Source organism: Haliaeetus albicilla, chromosome 2 (genome assembly GCF_947461875.1).
Source record: "Haliaeetus albicilla chromosome 2, bHalAlb1.1, whole genome shotgun sequence".
NCBI lineage: Eukaryota > Metazoa > Chordata > Aves > Accipitriformes > Accipitridae > Haliaeetus > Haliaeetus albicilla.
This window is the reverse complement of record NC_091484.1, coordinates 73,184,112-73,211,782: the sequence shown is the minus strand read 5'-3', so window position 1 is coordinate 73,211,782 and position 27,671 is coordinate 73,184,112. Positions and strand designations below refer to the sequence as shown.

The window sequence follows — 27,671 nt, the reverse complement described above, 5'->3', positions numbered from 1 at the left end:
CACCACTTAATCTCCAGACCTCTTGTTAAAGCGTATAGCGTGAACCCATTTTACCAATTAACATACAAGCAACTCTCTTTTCCTTTTTCTATTCCAATAATGGCAGGCCCTTTTACCACACGAAAAAGTACATTCTGAGGGAGAAAGGTCACTAGAGGTCCACTGAAGAAAATTCAGCAAGAGGTTTAAACCAAAGCTGCAGAATTTACTCTTGACTTTGTACAATAAATACTACCAATTTTCCTGCTAAATCCACTTCCCATCGCTCCTTCCAAACAAAAGACTATGCAGCTTTCCACAAGTTGAATGTAATTCTATGTCTCAGCAAGAGCTGTTAGCCAAACATTCATCGACAACAACCTAGAGTGAATGTGCCTCAAGAAGAGCAGTGACCAATGGTAGGATTCACTTCAACATGTCAGACAACTGAAGAGTTAAGATGTCTAGTCTGAGATCTTTGCCTATACTTCCTTTTTCAGTCAGTGAACAAGTCACTGACAATCAGTTCTACAGAATTAATTGTCATTTCTAGGTGTTTTTTTCCCCTCACACTGTGGATAAAAGGGCTATTACAGACCAATTGTCTACATCTTCAGTGGCTTCAAAGATGGCCTTTGCTTCATTTTTGGATCTTGTCCAAACTCCTTAAAAATTACTGATGTTTCTATATTCTATATATTGAGGTTCTACCCAGGAGGACCAAATTAACATACTAAGTGAATGAAGGTAATTCTACATTATATAGCTATGTTTAATGGCAACAAACGTCAAATATTAACAAGAATGGCGGTAATTCTTCTACTTACAAAATTTTAATACCATCGGTATTAAACATTATTCTCACCTGTCTTAACTTCTCAGTATCTGCTTGAGACATATTCATGGTATTCTGTGTATCTGTTACTCCTGTAGTGGGTGCTGGGCCAGGAACTTGTGAAACTTTGGGAAACTGTTGTCCTTGAGAACTCATCGGAGAATTTCCAGATGCACTGAAGTTGCCCTCAGATCCAGGCCGTGGCTGTTCAGCAGCATCATGGGCCAGTTGGCCAGTTCCAAAAGATTCTGGCTGAGGTCTTGGAGTCATCGGTGGCTGATCATATGGGTCACGTGCTGGAGCAGCTGGACCATGGCTAAATGAATCTGTTATTGCAGGTCCTGCAGGTCTGGGAGTTTGAGAACATGGATCTGATGGCCTGACAAAAGTGCCCTGCAACCTGTTCTGTGGCGTCTGCAGGAAAGGATCTCTATTTGGTATTAGTCCCGGTCTTGCCATTGCAGGTCTGTTAAAACTCTCTGGAATCCCTGGCCTTGGAGTTGCTGGTTGCTGAGAATAAGGATCACTGAGAACTGGCCTTGGTGTTCCAGGAGGTTGGGCGTATGGATCAGAATGTCTCTGATTTGCTGGGGACTGAGCAAATAAATCTGCTGGCTGAGCAGGTCTTGGTGTTGGTGGTTGCTGCATATATGGATCAACTGTGGTGGGCCGAGGAGTTCCTGGAGGTTGGGCGTAAGGATCAGCAACTGGCCGAGGAGTACCTGGAGGCTGGGAGTAAGGGTCCTGAGAAGCTGGCCTTGGAATGGGTCCAGACTGAGGGAAAGAATCACTCTGTTGTCGCACTATCCGGGGTGGATGGGCAAAAGTCTCCTTTATTGCAGGATGGGGAGTAAGGGGAGGCTGGCTGTATGGATCATTCGGCTGATTATGGGAAAAGTTATCCACTGGCCTTGGTGTCAGAGCGGGCCTTTCATATGGGTCAACAGCAACACGCCTTGGTGTAGTTGGCATTGAAGCATAAGGATCTTGTGGAGACTGGGGTGGGCGCATAGGAGTTTTAAAAGGTCCAGGGCTACCATCAACAGGAGTAGGAGTAGGAGTCAATGGTGGCCGTGCATATGCATCAGCAGAAGTTACTCTCTGTCTCTGAAACGTATCAGTTCTGGGAGCCGGCTTAGTAAACGGATCGCTGCTTCCAGCTGTTAAAGGAACCTTCCCTGACTGTTCCATAACTATAGGTGATCTTGGGACCCCCAGTGGTTTGGAGAACTGCTCTGATGCCATGACAGGCCTGGGTGTGTCTGGTGGCTTTGCATAGGGATCACTGCTACCTGGAGATGAAGAACATGAATCCCTGACTGGTGAAGGCCTGCTTCCTGATGGTTCAGTTACCTGAATGGGCCTAGATACGGATGACTGTGGTGCACAGGTATCTAATGGTGCAATGGTATTTCTTCTGACAAAGTTCTGGTTAATGGGTGCTGGTCTAGGTGTTCCCACCATTTTAGCATATGGATCCATTGGAGAAGGAGGTCTTGTGTTTGTGGAACCTGGAGAAAACATCTGTTGTGACGATGTCTGAGGAGTCTGAGACTGAGAGAGTGAATCATGTACTGGGATTCGGGTTGGAGTAGGGGGTGGGGCTTGTGGTTTTAGGAACACATCATCTGAGGATGCTGACGTAGGCGTAGCAGGTAGCTGCTGCTTTGTAAATAGATCCTTATGGAATGTCTGTTGTGCAGGAGACATACTTCCATTGCCAGCCTGTGGCGTTAAGGGGCTCTGGATCCCACTGCTAGGTGTGTCTGAGCCAGACTGGTTCAGAAGCTGTTGTGAACCAAACTGCTGCTGCTGCTGTTGCTGCTGCTGTTGCTGCTGCTCATTTTTCACTTGTTCAAGCTTCTGCGTGGCTTCTATTTTGGCTTGCTGCTTACTTTTTTGCCGCATTTGCTGTTTTAAAATTATGAGGAAAAAGGTTACACTTGTATGTCCGGGGTATGCAAAATCTTTCTGATGACTGAATATATAATTAAAACTTTAGGACACATCAAAGATCAATTATAAATAATTATAAATTGCAAATTTTAAATGCAATGGGAGCAGAGGGTCTAGCTATTTGTAAAGTTCAATTACCTTGACATGCACCTTGACTGCCTGGGAAGAAGCATTTCCCAGGTTGCCTAAAGAGCAGCACTGCTTTCCAACCTTATACTCTGAAGACGAAACGTTAATGACAGATGCAGCACTGCTGTGAGGCAAATGGGCTCTGAGAGACAACCAGCCCAATTTGAAGTGGTAGTCTGCAGGACAAGGTTACTGCAATATAGGGCATATAAAAACAAACTACTACACCAGCCAGCCATACAGAGAAAGAATAAGCTATTTCCATAATAGGTATGATTTAAGAGTCAAAGTTTTAAAACAAAGTTTTCTAACATTTACAAGCAGCTTCTCTTCTGATAGCATCTGTTTTCTTCCTACGCAGAATGGCTGACTTTATACTCTTCTACAAAGAAAGATTAAAACTGATTTTATTACAACAGATTACAACAATGCAGTAAGAAGCTGGAAGAAAAATAACAAAACACCCTAAATGCAACACACCTGTCTGAATTTCCACTCCTGCTCATGTTCCGATTCCCTCTGTTTTAATGGATCTTTAAAGAGGTCGGAGTCGATGCGTGAGCTAGGATCAATGCTATCCTGCTGCTGCTGCCTTTTCATGGAGTCATTTGACATCTGTACTTTATTGATGCGCAAAGCAGCTCTATTATCTCTGGCTTTTTGCTGGGAAAAGATAAAAAAATGTAGTTAGCCTTATTTTCTTCTGCTAAGCGTGAACACTGCATCTGTTATTCCTACAAAATCTATCACCAAATTGTTTGTACAGCCTGTTTTAATCACAGGTGTGCTTGTGAAAATTAAATTATGCACTTTAAAAGGAATTCCAGACTGCAAATACTTCACCTGTGTAGAAATTCTGCATTTAATATACACGGAAAGAACTAAGGAGTTATTAGCAGCAGAGGTTTTCTATAGATTAGGAGTGTCTGTTCAGGTACTGCACTGTGCCAGGAAAGCATGAATCCCACCAGTTTACCTTTCAGATCACACATTGGTGTGGTCTGCAATCTGAAGACATGAGCACAGCAGTTGATGCTTGGATCAATAAAGGCCACTAATGTGGAGAACTTCAATGACAAGAAAAATGCAGTCTACTCCATTAAATAGCCTCTATAGATCTCAGTCTGTGTTAAGTTAGCAGTATAAACATAGGATATGGCTGTATGGATCAGGAAAAATTGGATGGAAGAAAAGCAATTCCTCTTCAATGAGGCATTTTACAGCCATACTGACACTTTTAAGCATCTAACGGAAGTTTCAAAGAGTCTGTTTTACCACCTATCTGGGATGCGATTGCTTTTCTGAATCAAACCCTCACATCTTCTTTTTCACAATTTTATTTGCAGTTGTCAAGTAGGGGTTGCCTAGCAGAAAAGGCTTTAATCCTTCCCCTCCAACAATGAAACAGTGACATGGATGAGAGCACCAGTGTCACATCAGCAGAAAAATTAGTGTCATTTTCCCCTGTAAGTGATGGGATTGTACATACTAAGGAAAGTAAAAAGCCTACAGTGAAAATTTACTAAACCTTTACTCATCCCCACAGAGTGTAAGTCCCTCAGGGGAGGTACCACAGCAGCTTTTTGCATGCACAGTGCCAGGAACATTAGCAACAGCTGAATGGCAAGAGTACACAGCCTGTAACTTTTGTGAGGAAATAACTGCTTCTTGCTATGTAAATACTCATGTGTGCGCACTTGCATGCACCCTCCTCCCAAACATGAGGGAAATAATTTTTGCAGCTGCTTTTTGGATATCCATCAGGAGAACAGGACTGCATTTGTGAAGAACCATGAAAAAGAAAAAAAATCAGTAATAGAAACAATTGTGACGTGATAAAAGCCTGAATAAAAATCCACCCATGTAAGTGGATAGTATCTTATAAATACTACGCAGAAGGAATCACGAAGATTAAATACAGCATGGACAAGATGACATAGAGGTCCAAAGGTGCTGAACTTACAGGCCTGAATAAAAAGCAGAATAATGATGATGCCTCAGTGATACAAAGAAGACAATAGAGAATTATTCTTTCAAGTGGAAAGGGTTTTGGAAAGATCAAGAACTCCACTTCCCACATTGAGTTTCAGGTAAAGATTTATCTTCTAAAAATTGTCAGGAGAGATAAGGGGATTTTTTAATTTGAACAGTAGGAGATGATGTTGGTACTGTTAAGCTCTGAGTCACCAACATGCATGGGAATCAAATTTGCTTACTAATGGGACTATATTAAAAAAGTGCAGGTGGGGGGAGACTGAAAACATAACCCTGCGAAATCCACAGACATCTACAAAGTGAGAATGATCATCCAATTGCTGTTGTGAAGAAACAAAGAAAAGATGAGAACCAAGAGAGAATGCAGATGTGACAGGAAATTAAAGAAAAGCACATTTGCTAACAATGGCTGGGAAGGTCAAAAAGGATGAATAATATAGGTTCTGAGATTTGGATATGGACAGGCTTCAATAAGAGGTTTCAACAAAGTGTAAGGGTCACCCTTTGAATGGCAGAAGTTCTAGAGAATGGAATGAATGACCACATTAACTTCAGACAGCTACTACAAATATGTGTATTCACTTGACTCAGATGTGAAGAAAGTGAATGCTTTTAGAGAGAAAAATGGAGTCCTTCATGCTCCCCACAACATGGAAGATACAGAAGAGTTTCCACCACAAAGCATTAGGCAAAGCAATAGCAAAGAGTAAGTAGTGAAGGGGAACAGTAAGGCAAGAACACACAAGTAGAAAAAAATGAGGGAAGTAGGGATGTGAGCCCTGACACCTCTGGAATGGTTACTTCAACAGGTGAAAGTCTTCAGCAACTCTAATGGGGCAAAAAATAAAAGACTAGTGAGAGGGGAAGATGACAGAAAGTCACACAATGATTTGTTATTATCCTTCTGAAGAAACTGGTGAGATCCTGTGCAGAAAGAGAAAGAGCAAATAACACTTGAGGCCATGAATCAGATGTAGCAAAAAGGCAGTGGGAACCAAAAATGTTCTCGTCTCAGCTGATGTCTTTAGATTGCACAATACTAATATAGTTTATTCCAAGACTGAAAAGCAAAGAATACAGGTAGAAGTATTCAGAGTTGGAAGTTAAATTACAAAGGCATTCTTGAAGTGAACTTTCACTAACCCTAAAACTTAATTTATTTTAAAAAAACAAATGAAAACCTTGTAAGTGAAATATACGTTTGCTGAAGTATGCTAACGCAGGTGGTAATTGTTCTTACCACATATGGAGCCCTCTCCTGTGAGCTTGCTTTCCTCCACAGTTTAGCAATCTGCTTCACTCTTGTAGCCCAGTCTGCAATCAAAAAATGTGTTAATATGCAAGGCTTTGGTAAGTCTATGTTACATTCTTTCAAATCAACATGCATAAATTACTACAAAATATTTAACTCTATTCAGTAAATCACTCACCTGGGAATTCTTCCTTCAGGTTAGGGAAGTTGATATTTGTATAGAGAACAGGTGCTACTGTTGCCATTTCACCCAAAGCTTCTTCTTTTTCCCACTTAAGAGTGCTTCTTTGAGCATTGGACATTGTATCGCCTTCACCTTCCAAAGGTGGAGCAGATGGTGCCCATGAGCTGTTTGGATCATTTACCATTGGATTGAATGCTGGGTTCTTATCCCTGACAAATCAGAAAAGGGTTTTATTTTATAGATAGATTGCTCTCAATATTAAAAAAAAAAGCAAAATAATTCAGTTTGCTATTTCAGTAGTGAATGGGCTGCAAGAATATCTAAGTTTTTGTAGTGGCTGTCAAGAACTACGTAGTTAAATACTAATAATGTCATAGTATTAATAACACCACCACCCCCCAAGTGATAAATGCTAAACAACAGATAATTTTTTATTTCCCATCTTGACTTACCTGGTATCAGTATAAGGTTGCTGTGTAATGGGAGAGAAAGTGCCCAGTCCACCTCCAGCAGTCAAAGCTGTATGAGGGAGGTGAGGGTTAGGGCCAATCAGACCATTCATAAGGGGCACTCTTGGAAATGCATTCTCTCCTGGAAAGAAGAAGTTTAAATTACTGTCTGAAAGGGTGACTACTTTTTAAAGTAGAGTGGGAAGTTTTCAGTGAAAAAATGATGTCTGATGCAATGAAAAAGCAATCGCTTTAAAATTTTATAGTACTGACCTTACATTCTTCGGAAAGATTTTAAATCAGTTTACACTGTTTCCCTACAAGTTTAAGGGATTCTTTCCTACTGTATCACATCCCTGCACAGATTTTTTTTTCTTGTCTGAAAATCAGTTTTTTCAAAATGGATTTCCAAAATTTTTGCAGTAGCCCATGCTACGGTACTGCACTTTATATTGCGGTATATTCTTAAAGGCTAATGGTCTGTCACATTTGCTACACCCAAATCCAAGCAGCAAGCATGGAGAAGGTTGTTTTCAGTCCTTGCAGAATTATCATTAGCCACCTGAATTAAACATCTCCTCTTCTGAGACTTCTGAGCAGTGCACCGAAGTGAGCCTCATTATCTACTAACTCCCTAATTTGTAACCAATGAAACAAACAAATCTAGTCAAATGAGCATCAGCATTTTCTAATTAAATGTCCAGCTTAGCAGTATGAAGGCAGAAAATTTTATTTATTTGATTACAATATTACAAATGTGGCACAGGCAGATTCATTGCAGCAGATGGTATTTGCAGATGTTCCTACACAGAATTAACACTGGCCTTTGAATCCCTGCCATTTAAGTGCTATTATAACTGTTATCCCAGTATTTTCTTAAAAGCATAGAAGTAGCTCAGGAATTAGATGCATCTCCAGAATGACACTGTATCATTCTCTTATGCTTTAGGAGACTGCCTTCTGACCCATAGATCACATACACTATGCAGCAAGTACAGTTTGGATGAAAGTAACTCAATATTTAAGAGAACGTGCTTTATTATAGCTGCTAAATAGGTAGTATAGAGTAACTGTGAAGACCTGGCAAACAAACAGGATGGAGAGTCAGGCCTCTGGTTTGCACTGTAGGATCACATGTCTTTATGGGAAGAGAGCATTAATTTTATTTAAAATTGCTGAAACTCAATGCAAGCTTCTCCATTACTGAAGCATTTATTTCACAGAAACATGTGGATCGTTACACTGTAACTGAACCAAATTATACATCTAAAACTTTGTAATTGTGGCAGTTCCCACACAGAGAAGTTAAACAATCTTACAGAGCTCAAATGCTGAAGTTATCTCCATGTACTCAAGTAACTGTGAAACAGGCAATGATATCTGTATTATCTCTTGCTTTATATCACCTCATTATTTGCTTTAAACTCTCTCTTTTCTAAGACTTTTTTAAGTCTTTCCTTTTTATGGAAATCCATCCAACTAGGAAACCAATCATTTTTCTTCTGATTAATTCACTGGTGAAATCAATTTGCATACCACTTCTTGTAGTACCAGTATAACAGAATGGGCACTCTTTACATGAGCTCAGGGAAAATCCACTAAAGGTGATGCCTGATGTGAAAAGAGTGCATTTCATTATGCTCATACATACTGCTAAAAAAAAAAAAAAAAAAAAAAAAGAAAAAAGCTCTACTGGTAACAACAATAAAATCAATCTGCCCCTTGCTTTCAATATAAGAGCAAGAATATGCTGTATCAACTTATGCTAACTTTAGTAGTAACAAAGAAAATAAATTATAATCTCCCAGATACATTTCAAAATTACTTAGCCTTCTCTCTATTATTTGGGTAGGACTAGCTAATATGTTAAACTGAATTCTTAAAGGAAATTAAGACTCAGTAAATCACTGTTATACAGACTCTTTCCTTACCCTTGAGGAGGTACTCAAAAGCACTTAAAGAGTAAAGTCAGAAGAGAACACATGCTTTATCACAGACAAATTTCAAAACTATGAAAGTGTCAGCTAAAATAAAAGCTCCGATATGTCAGAAAAATCTAAAGTAATTGTCCTTTTCTAGTAGCAATATTTACATGCATGTTAATCACATACCCCCTTCGGAACAGTTTTAGAATATTATTTCATAAATTAACAATAGCAGAAAGGAAGGTGTGTCCTACTATCACATCAGTATTTAAAAGATGCACAACTCTCCTGACTAGGCTGCTGTTTTTAAAAGTAACAAAGGAACACACCTTGACTGTGCAAAGACATGAGCTGTGGTGGAGGTGGAGGCTGTGGCAAAGGAGCTGGCTGCGTGGTTGCTGGACTTAATACAGCTGTGAACAAATCTTCAACATCCTTTCCTCCTAGCTCTGCAAAAACACTGTGCATGAGTTGGCTGGCATTGTTTACAAACTATATTTTATAAAAGACAACAAAGATTAGAACACATACCTGGGATTTTGTACAGTTTGCCAAGAATAGCACCTGGACAAAGTAAAGACAACACAGAAAGAGTAATCATCAAAAGATGCAATAAAATTAATTCTGCAGGCAAGTCCAAATAGGTATGTTACAATATATAGATAAATAATTTGAGAAAAAAGAGATAATTTCTACTTGTTTTCTAGAAGACCAAGATCAAGGACAAAAAAATTACCGTCTGTGACCATTTTGTCTAGTTCTGGACTGAGGATTCCATCCAACTGTTCTTCACTCAATGGCCGTGAACTCTGGTTGACATTCGGCTGAGGCAGAGAAGAAGGATCATCAGAGATGGGACCAATATCCAATCCAGCTGAAGGAAGAAAGAATATTAAGTGAAGACATAAATAGTAAAATTTATTGGTATAGAATAAAGGGCATAAAACTCCCCCCCCCCCCCCAGAGCTGAGCTATCAACTACACCAAGATTTTCTAAGATTTGAAATGTAAGGCAAAATAAGACATTCATTACAAAAAGTAAACAAAACCACCCACTATTTACCTCCTGTTTACTGTATTGTTTGAGGAACATTAATTGAAAAGAATGCAACTGGAAGAATAGGAAATAAGACTACTGAGTTTAGGTACAGCATGTTTTTGAGTGTATAGTTTTCAGTAAATAGTTCCACTATAACTATTTTTCACATTTTAAAAACAATCACACCAGTAGTCAATACGGTTCATCCTCATGTACCTTAAGGTTCACCCCAAATGTTCTTACAATATTACATTAAATATCTACTGAAGTGCTGTTCAAGTGTAGTCAAAGTCAAACAAGTTATAGCAGTTCCTGTTTCAAAAACAAGTACTGAATATTCTGGATTACATCAAAGTGATTTCTTGGTACTGAGAGAACATAATTTACTACATGAATTTCCTAACATCCTTTACAAGTCAATAAATCTCTCGGATGAGAAAGATCTTAGAAAAAAAGAACTACACACTTCAGTATTGAAAATATACTTCTGTATTAGATACCAAATAAAAACAAATTTAAAATAACTAAACATGCCGTTCTACTTATTGTCAACCTGTGTTTTACATAAAGTGATGAATCGTCATCCAGTGGAAACAAAAAGATTGATGCTGTCTGTTTTATTCATGCTTTAATATATTCACATTGTTAAAATGCTTTTAATTTACAAAAGATACCACTATGATAAAAACTACACACTACTACTAGAAGTAATATTAAAATTAACAGTGGCAGCAAGAAAATGCATGGTTTTGTATCATGAAACACAAAAACTCAGGAAGGTTTTTAAAAGCTATAAGCAAAACTTTATGCAGTACTCTTAAATGTGAAGTGCAGAGTTTATATAGGTCGTGTCAGACTCAAACACCACAGAAACAGTGGAAAATGAAAGCATGAATTAGTGACACAGTAAAGGAGTACTAGTTTCTACACATGCAATTCTTTCAGCTAAAACCACTAGGAAAGAGGACTACTTCTAACCATGGATCATCCATTGTTTAGTTTCTTACCAAATGGGGAGGGTGAGTTCTCAACCTGGAAAGTGCATAAATCAAGACCTACAGGACCCAAACCAGATAAAATGGATGATTATAACACAAAAACAAAAAAAAGTAAAGAAAAAGCTGCATGCTGAAAAAAGCTACGCAGGTATGATAGACAACGGCAGCTACATTTTATTCTCTCTTAAGCAGCAAAGCAAAGAGCCAAGTAAAACAAAATGTTGAAAAGGTTGGGGATTTTTTTTGGTAGAAGACAACAAAATCATCTCAAGCCAAGGTATTCTTAAGATATGAAAATTGTATCTGAAATCACCTAGAGCATGACCTATAGATATAATACAACAAAGACATCTATAATAAAGAGAAAAAAAAAAAAAAACAAAAACCAAAGAAACCTTATAAACATACATACCCGAATGATCTCCAGACTTTACCAAATCATCAGAAAGTATTCCAAGAATATCATCATCAGTATTTAAGACCTCAGAAAGATCAGCTAAAGGATCGTCGGTGCTACCTGTGTAAGATGCAATAAATAAAATCAACCAGTTGTGGCATTTAAACATGACTCTGGTGATGTACTATAGTTTGAGCTATAAACTCAAACACAGATTTACCAGCTAGAAGGGCCTTCTACAGTGTCTTACGTACTGCAAGTCACTCTGGGGTGAGAGGCTGTGCTGATGAGTCACGCCCTCCCATTCAGTACTGTGGCCACCTTTACATGCTTACGTTGTTTAGTATCTTCTCCAATACAGTAAAAGTGATAATGTAATCAGTCATGTGGAAGAAAGACCAGATGATTTTAGGGGAAAAAACCCTAAGATCTAGTGAGAACTTGCAACCTCTAAGACACAAAAGGCCTATGAATGTAAACGTCAACAAACACGTTTATAAAGGACACAGCTCACAGCAAATCAACAGGGAATATTTAAAAAAAAAAATGGTGAGAAAGTGATCAGTTACTTCTCTTACCACCACTATCTTTTCTTAAGACTATGGAGCAACCAGTTACTACACCCTGATAGGGAAGTAAGAGTAAGAAGCAGTAGTAACTTAAATGGAAATTGGAGATGCTATTTTTAAGATGAGAAGAAATCCTGAAGAAGTGACAACAGCCAGAGGTAGAAATTTCATGTTTGTTGTCTAGGAAAAACTGGCCTAGTCCAAGCAATAAATTATTTAATAGTAAATAATAAATTCTGGATATGATTATCTACTTGACATCCAGTCCATTAGAGAGAAACAACTCCAAACGGCCCATCTGGTTTTATTAACTAGTTTTTTAGGTCTATTACAGATGTGCCACATTTGAAGAAAATTGTTTGAGAAATAAACAGAAGTTGAGAAAAATATTTTTCAGAAAAACTGCAAACTATCATGACTACACAAGCAATCATTGCAAGACCAATGAATCATGAAAAGATGGTAAAATATACAAATACACATATAATTAAACAGAGAAAATGGATCGATACAAACCATACCATGTACAATGTGGAAAACAAATATGGGCAGGTTAAAGAGGGACCAGAAAGTCAAAGAGCAAATATATTTCACAGATACATAGGTTATCTTTCCCACTGTTACAACCCAACTGCCCCAGGAAAGTATTTCTAGCTTAATTCAGAGGCCTGATGCCAAGGATTTACTTATATCATGAGGCTACTTTCCAAGCTGCTAAATTTTACAGCAACTTAAATGTTCCTTCTGCTGTTTTTCAGAGACAGCCCTTTTCCCTTCTACCATTATTGAAAGTCAAATGAAAATGATTCTTCTTCACTTTACTATTTTTATTCTTCATTTTTATCTTTTGTAATGCAGACAAGATGATACCATCCTAATTAAATCATGTTTTATGTCTGCCACTCAACTAGGCGGATTGATGTACCAGCGCAGACCAGTATGTTTACACTTACATAAATAATATGGCTCCTATTGATATCAGGAGAAGTATTTAAAAATGCCTCAAAACCACAACACTTCATGGGCATAGTTATTTTGTGTACCTGATAAAAAGTACTATGAAATGTAAGCTTTTAAACACAACCTAGTTGTAGGGTTTCGGGTTTTTTTTGGTTTTGTTTGGCTGTTTTACGGTTTGGGTTTGGTGGGGGGTTTTTTTTGGGGGGGGGGGTGGGGGTAGGATCCTTGTTTTTCTTCTGGCAATTTGGTCCGATACCAATTATGCAAGTAACTAACTAACACCAAGCACTGCAAGGTGATGTTAATGACTTCAGCTGGCTGGTAGGCAAAGGATTGACTTTAGCTGTTCTTTAAAATTCCCCCATTCCTACTGGAAGGCAGGTTAAGTATCAGGGAGAAAAAAGCCCTTATGAAGGAAGCACCCAGACTGTATTAGCAGCCTTAAATACTTCTGTAGTATTTTATGTTATGGTGTTTTTCTCCAGAGCCCTCAGTAATGTGCTTGGGAACAGTCCCTAAAAATTCGACTTCCAATTTGGATATAAATATATTGAATAAGTAGCTAGAAAGAGCTCAGGTGGAAAGATACAACTGAAGAGTTTACCACCCATAGATACAACTGGCCATGAATAAATTCAGGCTTCAAATTAGAGGGCTCCTAACTATTAAGGCAATCAGATTCTGTAATGACCTTCTGATGAGATTAGTAGGTTCAAAAAGAGCTACCTGCTTTCAAAATGGAGCTTGTTAAGTCTATAAAAAGGCAGAGTGTTGGTGATAGCAGAGGACTAGACTCTATGATCCATAAGCCTCATATAAGACATCTAATCTAAAGCATATTTTTATATTTTTCTTCTATTTTTTCCCCTCATTTTAATTCCAAGTGTGCTAAATATTATCTTGGGAACAACTGAATCACTTTAGTCAGCTGCTTCAGATCAGAATCAATAGCTGGTTGACATCTGCTGCCAAACAAATAGCTCAATACTGCTCATTAATTTGGCTCTTTCAGAATGGAGATGAAAATTAAGACAAAGCAAAATGGAAAATAATTTGCTTGTAATGCTGCATCTCTAAGAGAGCACAGTTCTACTGCTATCTTATGATCCTGATTCCTCCAATGTATTTACTTTTATTTATGAAGTTCTAAAAGAATAAAAATGCCTCTCCCAAGGCTGCAGCCACCCTAAGATGTTTAATCACACAATAACATATCTAGTCATAAAATGTCCCAGCAGTATTTGAATCAGTTGCACAGAGAATCAGATGATTCCTCTCCTTTTGTCTAGGAAGAATTTCTTTAGCATTATCTGGAGACCCTACTTAAACAGATGACTTTTTCAGCATCCCTAAAAAAATACACTGAACTTAGCTATTTCAAACTAAAGGAAAGATCACATTGCCAGAGCCTTCAGAGAACACACCTCACCAAGTGGCCTCTTTTTCATCAGACACACCCAGGTCAAGAAACTCAAGAGAGATGTAGACAGTCCTCAGACCACTCAGAATGCAACAGATCGCAATCACCACGTTCAACTTTACCCATGAACAGCCAGGGAGACCCTGGAGATCTGGTCCTCTGTGTTCCCAGTGAGCAAGCCTTTGCACTCTGCTCTGGCACTGTCTTGGAAATAATTTTAAGTTGGTCCCATGCAGGATACACTGTGCAGTTTTAAAACCATGGGAAAGGTGAGTCTTGTAACTGAAAACAAAAAGTGCAACCTCTTTGCCAGACAGAAATCAGGACTGGAAGCCTCAAGCTCACTTCAGTCACAGTTACTAGAAATCAATAGTGAACAAAGGACTCCAAGAACCCTCTTCTGGCCGACTCTGCCAATCCCTATCACTACTGCAATCCTGTCTTGCAAAAGCTTCAGCTACCTTTAATCAAGCTCTAAGAATATACAGTCACAGACCATGTCACTGAAATGCACTATCAGTTCATGAGCAGACTGAACACATCACTGTTCAACTCCCTAGCAGTCCTACGCACATGTTGAAAAGCAAAGCAGATAGGATAACTTCTTTAGATGCTTGAGAGCTCTTTGGAAGATGAGCAAGTATATCTAACCCTTAATCCTGGGATTAAACAAGTGGAGTTTCAAAGAGAAGAACATTTTCCTTGTGGAAAAGACCTATCCACTTAAGCAAGGACTCTCACAGGAGTCAGCAATCCTTGCGAGAGCACTGTAGGAAAGTAACACAGCTGGTTAACAACACAGTCCTGCAGCCTCCCAGTGCAGTGAATAAAGCAGTTCACGTTCCTGCTCCGAAGACAGGTCTGTATTGAAATGACAAAAATATCACAGGTGCTCCAGGACACTGTTCTCACCTCCAGCTCTGCTGCAATACCAGCCAGAAGGGAAGATGTGACTGTTGCTAGCTCAGCAGTTAGCCAATTTGCCAGGGTCTCCATCACTCAAAATGAACCTGTCTCTCACACACATGTGGATGCTGTTGTGGAAATAACTGTCTCCCACAAAGTCACAGTGAAAGAGTTAAGAAAAACTGCACTGGAACTGATCAATAGTGGCAGATGACTTCACCCACTGGTGCTCCAACTACAACAAACAGCTCCGTCTGGACACAGTTTTGGCTGGAAATCTGAACAGTTGAGAGACAATTGTTGAGAACATTCCTATGGCCAGAAAGCACTCTCCTTTGAGTCTCTCGTATAAAATGGGAAAGACAACAGGTTATCCACTAAAACCGTTGCTAGTCATTTGTTTATTAATAGCCACCTCATTATGATTTATTTCTAAATAAAGAGAAGAGGAAATGACAAAGTTTTACAACTTTGCTTATTCATAAAGAACAGGTTTTTTAAACATTCCCGTCAAACTTTGGAAAAATAGAACATTATTTTAACATCAAGTTCATGAATTTCTAAAACTTTTTACTACCATAATACATGAACATTAGTGACTTTAATCTTGCAGTTGGATAGGCCAGCAAACACTTCTGAATCTGTATTTCTCTGTCTTCAAAAGAATGTTGGGGTGAAAAAAAGTCCATGTGAGCGTATCTTCTTGTAGTGTTGGAACCAATGAAATACAGACCTTGAAACACTCCATTTGTTTCCCCTTCAGGGGATGTTAACTTTTGCATTCTCTATTACTCAAAATTTCAACTGTATAAGAATCAATGTTATAATGTAGCCTTTTGCTTTTCATTTAGCAGATTTTCACTAAGTAACAATCACAAATAAATGACTTTTCTTCAAATGACTCTCTGGACATGGGAAACTGTATCAATGTGTGTAAACACTTCTAAATGGAAAAACTTGTGAGGACAAGCTGAAACATAAGCCAAAAATTAACTAATATACACAAGAAACAGTAACAGTTTTTTAAAAAATACAGAATGGTAAGACGCCTCTAGCTAACAGCATACACTACAAGACACAGAGAAAAAAATAATTTGGAGGAGACAGTAAGGTTTTCACTTTTAATTGCTCCTTTGTGTGAAGCTGCCCTTTCAGCAGCACTTTACAACCCTCTGGCTATCTGCAAAACTCTCAGCAGTAACTTCAGTAAGGTTTTGCAATAGCAAAAGCAAAAGATTGCCTAGGGGCTACAGACTGTACCTGGGAAGGGCACTCATGTTCAGAAAGGACATGGTGAACCAAAAATTCCGAGGAGACTGGCAACCTAAAATAATCTAAAACATTAAAGAAAATAAAAGTTGGATGATATTCATCCAACTAATATTCACTAGACTACTAAAATATCTTTTAATTAAGACTATTTTTGTCATCTTCTATAATGGATCTGTGTGCTTATTGTTACACAGAATTAATTTTCATTAATTTTATAGACATAGATGTTACAGTCAAGGAGTTTCAGATTTGCATTAAGTGCCAACTGTTGTGCCATCCACTGCTCTTTCTGAAACAGCTGGAGCCCTGAAGCTCAATATCCCTGATTATCAATGTAACTTAACCTCACAAGGACAGTTAATATACAGAATGTTGAAAATACATCACATAAACATTGTGAGAAAAGTGGAAAAGAGAGTGGAAAAACCCCAGTTGCAACCACAAAATCAAACTACTGAATTATCACTAACTTTAGCTTTGTATACCTTGAGGTCCCAGTTTTGCCTGAGCTGGAGTGGAGGTTGAGCTAAGAAGGGGGTCAGACGAAGGATCCAGGAAACTGGTGGTCAGATTTGTTTTACATGAGAGTGGAAGTGATTCTTCAGGCAAATTATCTAGGCTCATCTTATTTTGTCTACTGGTATCTAGTAGGTCTTTCCCAAAGAAAGCTTCCTGCAAAGACGACAAAATGATTCAATGTAGGAAGAACACTGTATCTACTGAAAAAGTTTGTTAAATGCCAAAGTTAAAATTAAAAGCCAAAGATTACTAGAAATACAAAAACACAGTCTCAAGTCTCACATGCCTTCCAGTATGGCACTATCTCTTGCAAGCTATGAGGCATGGATACAGTGGATGCAACTTAGCTGAGGCAGCTACATTATTACTATTTTATGGTTAAATTTACACCTTAAATTATACAGAAAACCTATAGTCATCTTATGTATATGTGGCACAGACAGTGTACCAATACAGTGTTATTATACATCACAAGTTTTTCAGTATTTAAAATATTTCTCCTCACACAAAAAGGACAGCTGAACAAGGGGAACACTACTGGGCAACTTGATCAAGGCCACAAAAGAATTTTATGGAAAACATGCAAGTGCACTGTGGTCCAAATTCTGGACTGACCATACACCGTGTTTCAGTTAGCACAAAATCATCCTAACATCAAACTGCAGTAACAAAACACCTGAAGATGTTTAACTTGCATTAGTTATCTTTTAAAATATTATGTAGCTTAAGCCTGAGTACTCAGCAATTTGATAACAACCTATCAAATTTTCAAGCCAATTTTTATTCATTATATAAGAACTTTTTCTGTTTTCATGTAGTCTTTAAAATCTTGATTTAGGACACAGCTGCTAAAAATAAAGATAGATTTTTCAGTATCAATTATTCCAAGATGAGCAAAAGAAGAATCTAAGAATATTGCATGTTTTACAGGAGTAAAACATGCATTAAGAAAAAAAATATTTATCCTCATTAATCCAAAGGAAATGTTGCTTATCTTCTTCCTAACTCCATTCCCCACTTACGAAATACAAGTTATTTTTAGACAGATTGTTCTGCTTTTCTGTCAATTCTTTGCTTTCAATCCCAATATAGTCTATGTCATGAAGTTTGCTGAACATCTACAAGATAATAAGGCTTTCATGAAAAGGGTGGCTGAGCAGAAGACCAAACCAAATACTGTTCTCAGTGAGAGACATATATAAACGAGTCAGTTTATAAACTGGTTGAAGGTAGCCAAGTTGCTCAATCACCATTAGTATCCTGGGTATTATCCATGACTGCTACCTCTTACCTGCTAGGGACATAACAGAATTAATGGCAGGGAAAGAACAGTGATTATTGTGGTAGGGAGCTGCAGGGCATATAAAACCACAAAACTGTAGGAAAACAAGTTTCCCCTATCAAATCGTGTTCGATAATCCTCTGAAAAGAAAAACCAGTATCTTGAAGAAATGTCTTTATCAGGCTAAGATGTCCTACAGAGTTGAGTGCTGTAAATGTCATGTGTCAGTTCAGAGAGAAAAGAAAGGCTTCTTTCCCTGCACCCCCAACCCTATCAGAACAAGCAGAGATCTATACATTGAGAAATAACACCAGAGGACTGGAGATTTAACATAATATAGCTTTCTGTGCAAACTTATGAACATTCTTTACAGAAAACCCGTTTCATTTGAATGATAAATTGGGAATCGGAAAAGAAACCTTAGTGGTTTAAATGAACCCTGAATCAACACACAAAGATCAGGTTTTTAAATGGATTTACACAAGAAGTCTACCAATAGCTTTACCTGCAAGTAGACAGGAAAGGTTTCTTCAAGTTTATTTTTCTTTTTTCTGTAACGCTTTTTTATTTTCTCAGTACTTTCAGAAGCTGGGGTAGACTCCTCAACTGGAGTGTCTGGCAGCTGTTCTGTCCAACCTAAAAAGTAATATTCAGGCATAAATAAATAAAATACTCAGTATCTTGCTCTAAAGGTACAGTGGCAGCATACCTAACACATATTGCTACCTATCTGGATGCATGGGTTTATTGAGTATCACTCTAGATGTATTCTAAAGGTGGCTTTTATCTAGCCAGCTGTGAACTGCCACCTGAGCATCTGGGCTCTGGCAGTAAGAAATACTGTATGTGATACTAGTCACATTGCTACCTTGTTGTACCTCACTGGCTGAAGACAGACCTTTAATTTTTTTATCTCCAAGCCACCTAAAAATCTGGTAATTTGAGAGAAATTATAGGTGTTACACAACCAGGTATTTGAAAGATAATTCCACTGAAGTAGTATCTCCAAAATCATGGAGAGTTACACTTTAATCACCTTTTGTTTTATACACTACTTCTTCTCAAATTAAAAAACTTCTTTTTTAAATCCGAGAAAAGACTGTCATATAAATAATAAACAGGCCAGAAAAAGAAATCGATAAAGAAGCCCTTCAAGAAAAATTACACATTTATTCAGGTATCATATTCCAAAGTGGCACTGTTTTTTCTAATAAACACAAAAGCACACAGTGCTCATCAGTCATTCAGTACTTTATTTCAACCAACCAGGGAAAACACCGCAGGTAAAAGCAGAACTTTCTAAGTCCTGCTACATCTGTCTTGCCAAAGCTAATTACATGAAGTTAATGACCCTGGGAAGTTATTTAAGAAACTATATTATTGTGGTAGTAAAATCAGCTATGCTTTGTACTGCAGTAATCTCTTGTACCATATTCAGAGGACAGTGAGTAGAATGAGGCTCACCAATGCTGTGACCTCTGCATTGTTTGAGAGTGAGCTTTTGCAGAGAAAGAGGGTGGAACATGGCAAGAGTAGCAAAACACTTGGTAAAGCTGATGAGTACTGGCAGCTGAGAAGCAGGCTCTCAGCAAGCTACAATGATTTAAAACATATAAAGATTTTCTGAGTTATTTTTTTCTTAACAAGCAATTGTGCCCGAGCAGACAAAAAGAAGCTCAAACTTTTAATTGAAGAATGCTTGTTTAAGAATACCACTTTTTAACAATATGCATTGTACTGTTACTCCGAATGGGGAATTGACTTTTTAGCCTTTTTTTTTTTTTTTTTTTTTTAACTTAAAGGAGCTGATCCCTACAGACATGAAAAACTTTAAAGCAAAATTTTCAACACTACCTGACACAATGTAGTATACTACACTGAATGAATATTTACAAAGTAGAAAAACACAGCTATAACACTAATATTAAAGAGAAAGCAAGCACTGTATTTGAATAGCTAGAATACTGGGTTGCACTGGTAAAAGAAACATTTGTTGGCTTCATAAAGTAGTTCTACAAATACAAGCAAGGGCAACATTTAACTTAGTTTTTAATACTGGCTGGATGCTGTGGTAAAGATCCAGTCTCCACCATGTTGTACAAATATATAGTAAGAGACTGATCTGGCTCTAGAAAGGTTAAGAACACAATAGCTAAACAGACAGGAGAGAAACAGCAGAAATCAAAGGCCAGAGTCTTTTAACTGAGATGGTATCAGCCAACCTTTAGAAGCAGCTGCCTCTTTCTACTGACTTTATAGGAAACAGGCTCTGACTTAAACATATTCCCCATCTCACCTTAATGACACCTCAGTATTTTCTAGATTAGGTAGTGTGAACAAATCCAGATGGATGAAATAATTTAGTCTAATCACACACAGCAAGCAAGAGAACAAGGCCCATAAACAAAATCTGACTTCTTGTTAGGTGCCCAATCTACCAAGTACTACAGTGTCAGATGCATTAAAATGGCTTTGCTATGAGAAGAGAGACCAGAGTAGGATTCTTCAGCCCTGGAAAAGACAACAACTGATGGGGGAATATGACACACGTCAAGAAAATCTTTCTGTATTACAAATTAAAATGGAATGATTTTTTTGAAAATAATTTTTCATAACAAAGTGCAAGTGTAGCTTATGAAACTCTCAGATATCCAGTTTAAAATAAGAAGAAATTATTTCTTCATGCAACAATAGCATATCGTTGAACCCACTAACATAGGGTTTTCCAGAACATAAACAGATACTTAAAAATATCAGACACATTTGTGGAACGTGGAACGCTGGCGAGTATTAAAACTGATGGTCCAGAAGACAGCTCTGGATCAGGACTGCATCTGGAGGAAGGTGTACCAGAAAGAGGATTGCTCTAAACTTACTTCATTTTTTACACTTTTTTCTGTCTTCTGCTGGTCAAAGCTAAGCTAAACAGAGCTCTGACACAATACAGCAGTCCCTACAAACCTCGCTATTTATCTCTCACAATAGCCTGCAATTCATTGTTTCAGTTTCTTTGTAAATCATGGGCTCTGCTGAAATTCTAAGTATGTAGGAATGAGTATTTTCAGTTGAATTAATAAAGTGATCATGACAAACACAAAGATCTTTTTCCTTTGTAGCACATCTCTAGAAAGAACTGTATGTTAATGAGTTGCATTATTTTTATTGCATTAAGCATGAACAAAAAATTAAAAACAAGTTTCTGCACTTACCTTCATCTCTGCCAGGCAACTGCTCAGAAACAGATCCAGAAGAATCTTTCCTGGAGAGCGATCTTTTAGTCTTTCCCTGCCCTGTACGACTTCTCTGACGTACCATAAATCCACCAATACCTAACAAGGAAGCAAAAATTCAGTATATTGATTAAAACCATGTTTCAAAGCAAGAATGAGAGCCAAAATTATTCTGCAGGTAAAGGGGACTACTGCATATGTGGAGGTCTAAGAATGAATCTGAGATACTTAAGGAGTTTTCATTCAGAGTTTTACGAAACATTTCGGAATTCTAATGTCTCAGTGGGTATATACTTAAGTATCAAAAAGGATCAGAATTTTAGGACTGTAAAACATCCACAAGAAGTTCAAATCACCAAACGTGGCAACTTTCAGATGTTGGGTTTCCCCTCCTTTGGCAAGCTGATGAATTGCTAGAATTAGAAGTCAATCTACCAAATGAAACCTATTAAAGAACCTTAAAGGACCACAAAAAAACTCTACAAATTGCTCTAGAGAGCCCACCTGACAGTACTAGAGAAGGACATATCACAAAAATAAAAATATAATTAATCAACACCATACTGCCTGAAACTCCAGAATCCTTCACTAAAGATTGACTGCAGTGCTCCTGATCCTTTACAGTTGGTGTGTATGTATGTACATGCATCAGATTCAGGTTTGTTTCATTTTTCAGGGCAATTGTTGGCTGCAGAAAACGGATAGATGGGTGCTCAACTGATGATCCAAAACCACACCAAGCAAACAAAACTCTCTTCTCTTGAGGAGCCAGCAGTAGAAATAAATGGCTTGTTGAGGTACATTACTTATGGAGAAAAAGGAAATCTCTGTTTAGTGATGTGGGTTTGTACCACCATCCCCCCAGGGTGGGCCCATGACGGAAGGCAATATACACATGGGCACGACCTGCTGAGACAGGGCTCTTATTCAGCAGTGTGGGAAACGATGAGGGGAGGGTAAAAGGTGGTAGAGATTTGTTTAGCTACTGAGAGAGAAGCAAGAGAAAGTGGACCATGGTGTAACTCCTGCTTCCTTTCCTTCCTTCACTGTATTCCTTGCCTTCACCTCCTCAATCATTTCACTGCCTTTGTTCTCCTCCCCTACTATCTTCATAATCAGAGGATATGGCCTGTTACAGCAAGCAGGATGGGTGTGACTGGTGAAAAGAGTATTTGCGACTGCAAAGACTACAACATCTTATCCACAGTAGTGGGAGGCTGCATAATGAAACACAAACCCAACACATTAACACAGATTCTGAGACATACCAAGGTATGTGATACAGGGGCTCTTCGAAAAGCCAGGCAGTGTCTCAGTGGAGCTTATATCTTGGGTTCAGTTTTAGCCCTAATAAATCAGAGCTACTTCCTATGGAGTCACTTAGGTACCTCTAAGCTTTTTCTGCCTGGAGACAGCTCAAGTGTTTCTGCACCCAGGACACAGTTAATCCACAGTCAAGATAATTAAGAGTGGACTGCACTAATAAATTAAAATAAATTAATTAATCCAATAACTGAATTCATTAAAATTCACTTCCAGAAGTCACCTGCAAATATTTACTAAATTATGCTTACGAAGTATTTCAGAAAATAAGATGCCTGCAAAAAGTTCTCTGAAGTGCAGATATTGCCTGATATATATACATACACACACACAAAAAACGTGGCCTTCATCAATTATGTAAATACAGTATATTTTCCTATCAAATTAAGAATCAATACAAGGTGTAGATTTGAACTACTAACCAATAATTGACAGCATACTAAGAAATGGGTGTACTGCTGAGCAGCAACCTTTGGAAATGTATTTCAATAAAAGAACTAAAAATTTTGAATTGAACAGGGAAAAAAAAAAAAAATCTAAAATCAACAATTAGTAGTAGAATACTTCAGAATCCCATACTGTTTTCTAATTATTTTAGATTATACAGGAAAAAAAGTGTTAAAGAAGGGACACACAATTATATAAATTATTGTATCCTACCAGGTCTATATGGTTTTCGCTTCCTTTTTTTAATCCCATCAGCTCCTTCTGCCACTTTGGTATCATCATCCACAGCTTCCCGTTCTGGGCTGGAATCTGATTTTCCATCACAATCCATAAGATCACCTTCTGCAGAAAAGATGCAATGGTAACTTTAACTGGAAAAGGGGAAGAAGGTATTTTTCCAAAATTTCTACATCTGACTCATTTATGAGAAACTGATTGAGAATGACAGATTTTTCAAAAGGATGACAGATACTCGTGCTCTCTAAACACTTTTGGGAAATCCACCCTATCTGTACACAAAAACCCAGTATAGACATACATTTCCTGAGAGATGATGTTTACGCAAAACCAGAGAATAAATGCTATAGTTACTATATGTGAATCTGAGAAATTTTTTTGGTGCCCCTTTCAGAAGCCTGTGCTATCGCATTTTCTAAGTGTCTGAGCAATTTCTAGCCATGCATCAAGGAATATGGATACAATTTATCATGCAAGATATACTTTGTTTTGTTTACTGTCCTCCTAAGTTTTGTTTGGTGGGGCTTTTTTTTATTGAGAAGACAGACTGAAAACCTGCAGCCTGCACTTGGAAGGTAATGTTTAATGACTCTTTGTTTAGAGGGTTCTTGACTTGAAGCTGCACGACTGACTGAAAGCAAACTTATCTATGAAGAGGAATTTGACTTATATAATAGAAAATTCAGCCCAAAGGAATTACTCAGCCTTGAAGATGAAGACTGTAATTCTGAGTTAGAGTTTATATTCTGTGGGAAAGCAGGGTAGAAACAGATGTAAAATATGACACCATTAAAAAGCCTTTGGTGTTGAAGAGAGAGGGAGTTAATTCTGTTTCTGATATCCCCCAAACATCAATACAATAATGACCTTACGTCTTCATTTTATTGTGAAGCTTTTGAAACATTAAATATACTCTCGCCCCTGAAAAGATACTGGAATTCCGACTCCCTGCTTTGGATTTAGGTGTATAATTCTATATGGTCTAAAACTGCATGCAGTTTTAAGAAGGAGAAATACTGTTAGACAGAGCTGGACTCTTTCATACCACTTCTGCTGTGGTAGAACTACAACCCTTGCTCTTTCACAGGCTGGGTCATGGACCAGACTTCCCCATCAATGATGACTTTTCTGAGTTCTGCAAACAAAGCTGCTGGCTTGACAAAGGCAGTCCCCACTGACTATCACAGTCAATTCCCCCCTCCCCGTAAGTGCACGGGTGAGCCCTCTTTACAACATGTCCACTTCTGGCAGAAGAGAAACCTGCTTGAGTGCTAATGAGTCCTGCTACACAAAGCAGTATGCCTAACGGTAAACCCCATGGCGGTCCTTCCCATTTACCTACAAAGCATAGCTCTATAAATAGTAGCAGAAGAGCCACATTAAGCCTACCAAAGCAACCTGAACTTTCAAGCGGACTTTAAAATCTGCAACACCTGATGAAATGCCCTCTCTGATGAAAGCCTATAGATGATGAGATGGTAACAAAATTACTACGAGCTCAGTTTTCTCAGATACAGTCTCTTTTTTCACCTGGAACTTTAGAGTCAAAGTAAGGGTTATTCCTGTTTGGCTGCAATTACTATACTATGTTGCTCCAATCAAAGCTGTGGCACAGCTTTATTCATCCTGATGCTCATACAAAAATTTCAGACATTCAGAGAACAGGCACTGATCCACTCAACAGAACACATGTAGAGCTTCCAGGAAATCCAGCCAACGTACCATGTACATGCTGTGCTGTACTATCACATATATGAATGTGCGCTAACTCTCAAAAAGGCAATGAAAGGCGATTAGAAATGAAATTAAAGACTGTGGAAGCTTTGGCTCTCCCTTTCATACTCTGCTGTTACATTTATGTATCTTGTTATCTAATTGAAAAGGGATACCTATAAAAAGCCAACAAGCAGATAATGAAGTTAGACAAAGTTATATAGAAAACAGGCACACATTTGTGAAAGTAAAGATGATTAACCACTGAAAAAGAACAACAAGGGAAGTGGTTAATTCTCTATCTTGATGCCTTCAAACCAAAATCAAGAGCTTTTTTGCTTTCAGCAACCCATCTGATGGACTATATGATATGAGATGAAATTTAAGAGTCAGTGTAACGCTAGGATAATGTACTAAACCCTGTGAATACTGAAGGAAATGAAAGAAAAATAACTAGTTAACTGTTTTAAAGGTTATAAACAAATAAAGGGAAGCGATTATAAAAAAAATACACTTCTAGTCAACAGCAGACAGTAAGAATGTGCTAGTCAAACAGCAGGAACAATACTTGTATCAACAAGTTAACAGTGAAACTGCCCTGATGGTTAAACTACCCAGTTATCTCAAGTACACTCTGTATCTAAAAAAAGCTTCTTACAACATTTAATCTGATTAACAACGAGGCAACACAGAAAGCACTTTAGATTGTGGTGAGGTGGGGTGCTTATATTCCTCTCTAACAGACACTCTCTTAACACGACTAACATAATGACTTTCACATCTGCCATTTAAGTAAGCTCTTCCCCAGGCCACAGATTAACACCTATTCTACCAACACACTTATCAGGATGTACAGCCAGACCATGGCAAAGAGAACAGGAGAATGGTATTGCACCATGCTGGCTGCTGTTTCTAGTACTGAAGACTGGGGATTTGAAGAGTGGGGCTCGCTGCTGCCACATGCTTTTCCCTCTCTCATCTCCCACCTTCAGTCTCCTCTGGCTGGGGCTGCTGTGCTTGGTCAGCTGTGAGGGAAGCAGATGAGACAAGTGCTGGTGGCCCTGGGACACATGGATCTTTGCTCCATGCCTAGACTTGCGGTGGAAGGAGCTCTCCCAAGGGCTTCTCCCATTGACTGAAATGTCATCCCCATACACAGGGATGTGTTTGGGTAGGCAAGTGTTAGCCCAGATCCCTTCACGTCTCATCAGCCGTGGAGGCCACAAAACCAGTTAAATCTTCCCCTCCCTCCATACTACACGGATACCCCATCCTGGAACCTGAAATCCTTTGGTACGACAATACATGCAGCATCACCTACTTGAACTAGAGCAACACCCAGAACTCACTTCCAAACTCAAATTCTGTCTTAAATTCTACTTTGGAGATGAGGAGAAACAAAACATTCATTTTGTCTACAGAAATACAAGGAAATTATTTTTCTCCTTGGACTGTCAGGTCAGCCCACCTGAAAGAAACACTTTCAGCAAAGAGCTTTTTACTTCACTTTCCCCTTTAAGTACCAGCTTTACAGTGATCCAGATGTTGCTTTGCTGAGCCAATGTTACCACTTTCAAAGAGTGTTTGCACTAAATTTGAGAGCCTTAAATTATACTCGTACTCAGTTGAGTGCACAGTATTTCACACAGGTAACCCAAGGACTAGGCAAAAAGGCATCTCGTATTTCCAATGTTGCCAGCCTTAGAAAGGTGAGTTTCCTATAGGATGGATGACCCATGAACGGAACTAACAACAAGAAAAATCCCTGAAATGGACAACAAAGAGCTATGACCATTGTTCAAGTAATTTCCATAAAGCATTCTGTACAGAACATATGAGTATCAGTATAATAAAAATTCCCAGGGATATTTGCAATACACAGATGTACTGCAACACTCCAAGATACAAGACATGCCAAAAGTAGACTGCTACCTCTACTGTCATCCATCTCCCCATCTCTTGAGTGTTCTGACTGGGCATCTGGGGGTGTCTGAAGCACAGCCACACTGTTCTGATTTATTATCTTCAGTTTAAGCTTTGGTTTGGTCCGTTTTCTTCTCGGTACTGTAACAGTTAGGCTCTGTAACTGAGACAGGCCGGATTCTGTCAAGCAGACTCCATCCTGGGTGTATGTCTTCGGTGGGTCTATAAAAGTTAAATGAATCATAACAACAATATAAAACTCTGTAATTTACAAGTCTTAGATTTTTAGGAATAGCACTTTTAAGAGTTAATAATCCACATGTATGGAGCTGATTCACGAGTGAGGAAATTGGTATAAATAAAACAGAGATATCCGATACTGTCGTACGCATTACAGTTACAATTTTATAATTAAGAGTCTGATGTCAAATCCAGCAACAATCCATTATATTGCTACAAAACAACTTACATCAAGGACTCATTAGAAAGAATGATTTCATTATGCAAACTGGTGCTTTGCAGGGTATTTCTGTATCCCTGGCACTCACAGAAAACTGTACAAGTCTTACTTTGGGTCCCTGCTGCTTATCGGCAAAGGCCCTCATCCAGCCCTCAGCACTGTACCTTCATTTATTAATGACCTTAAGTCTCCCAGAACTCTTGGTAACTCAGGCAAGTAATTAGCCCTATTTTATAGGCAGACAAAAACTGAGTTGTATCAAGTGAGCTGCT

The 27,671-nt window shown here is 38.4% G+C and overlaps 1 protein-coding gene across 10 annotated transcripts in view; it reads right to left on the bottom strand.

Moving 5' to 3' along the window:
- Window positions 1–27,671, bottom strand: part of KMT2C (lysine methyltransferase 2C) — a 200,687-nt gene that overhangs the window by 30,658 nt on the left and 142,358 nt on the right. For 8 of the 10 annotated variants that reach the window (XM_069778217.1, XM_069778221.1, XM_069778222.1 and 5 more), the window contains 15 exons: window positions 26,949–27,161; window positions 23,280–23,408; window positions 21,276–21,395; window positions 18,572–18,702; window positions 16,751–16,937; window positions 11,154–11,258; window positions 10,751–10,798; window positions 9,441–9,578; window positions 9,236–9,268; window positions 9,034–9,153; window positions 6,783–6,921; window positions 6,325–6,539; window positions 6,135–6,208; window positions 3,380–3,562; window positions 845–2,725 (listed from right to left, as the gene is read on the bottom strand). In XM_069778217.1, coding sequence (XP_069634318.1) covers window positions 845–2,725; window positions 3,380–3,562; window positions 6,135–6,208; window positions 6,325–6,539; window positions 6,783–6,921; window positions 9,034–9,153; window positions 9,236–9,268; window positions 9,441–9,578; window positions 10,751–10,798; window positions 11,154–11,258; window positions 16,751–16,937; window positions 18,572–18,702; window positions 21,276–21,395; window positions 23,280–23,408; window positions 26,949–27,161 — 3,716 coding nt within the window. The remainder of the gene's footprint in view (window positions 1–844; window positions 2,726–3,379; window positions 3,563–6,134; window positions 6,209–6,324; window positions 6,540–6,782; window positions 6,922–9,033; window positions 9,154–9,235; window positions 9,269–9,440; window positions 9,579–10,750; window positions 10,799–11,153; window positions 11,259–16,750; window positions 16,938–18,571; window positions 18,703–21,275; window positions 21,396–23,279; window positions 23,409–26,948; window positions 27,162–27,671) is intronic. The other 2 variants (XM_069778218.1, XM_069778223.1) reach the window with 2 other exon arrangements.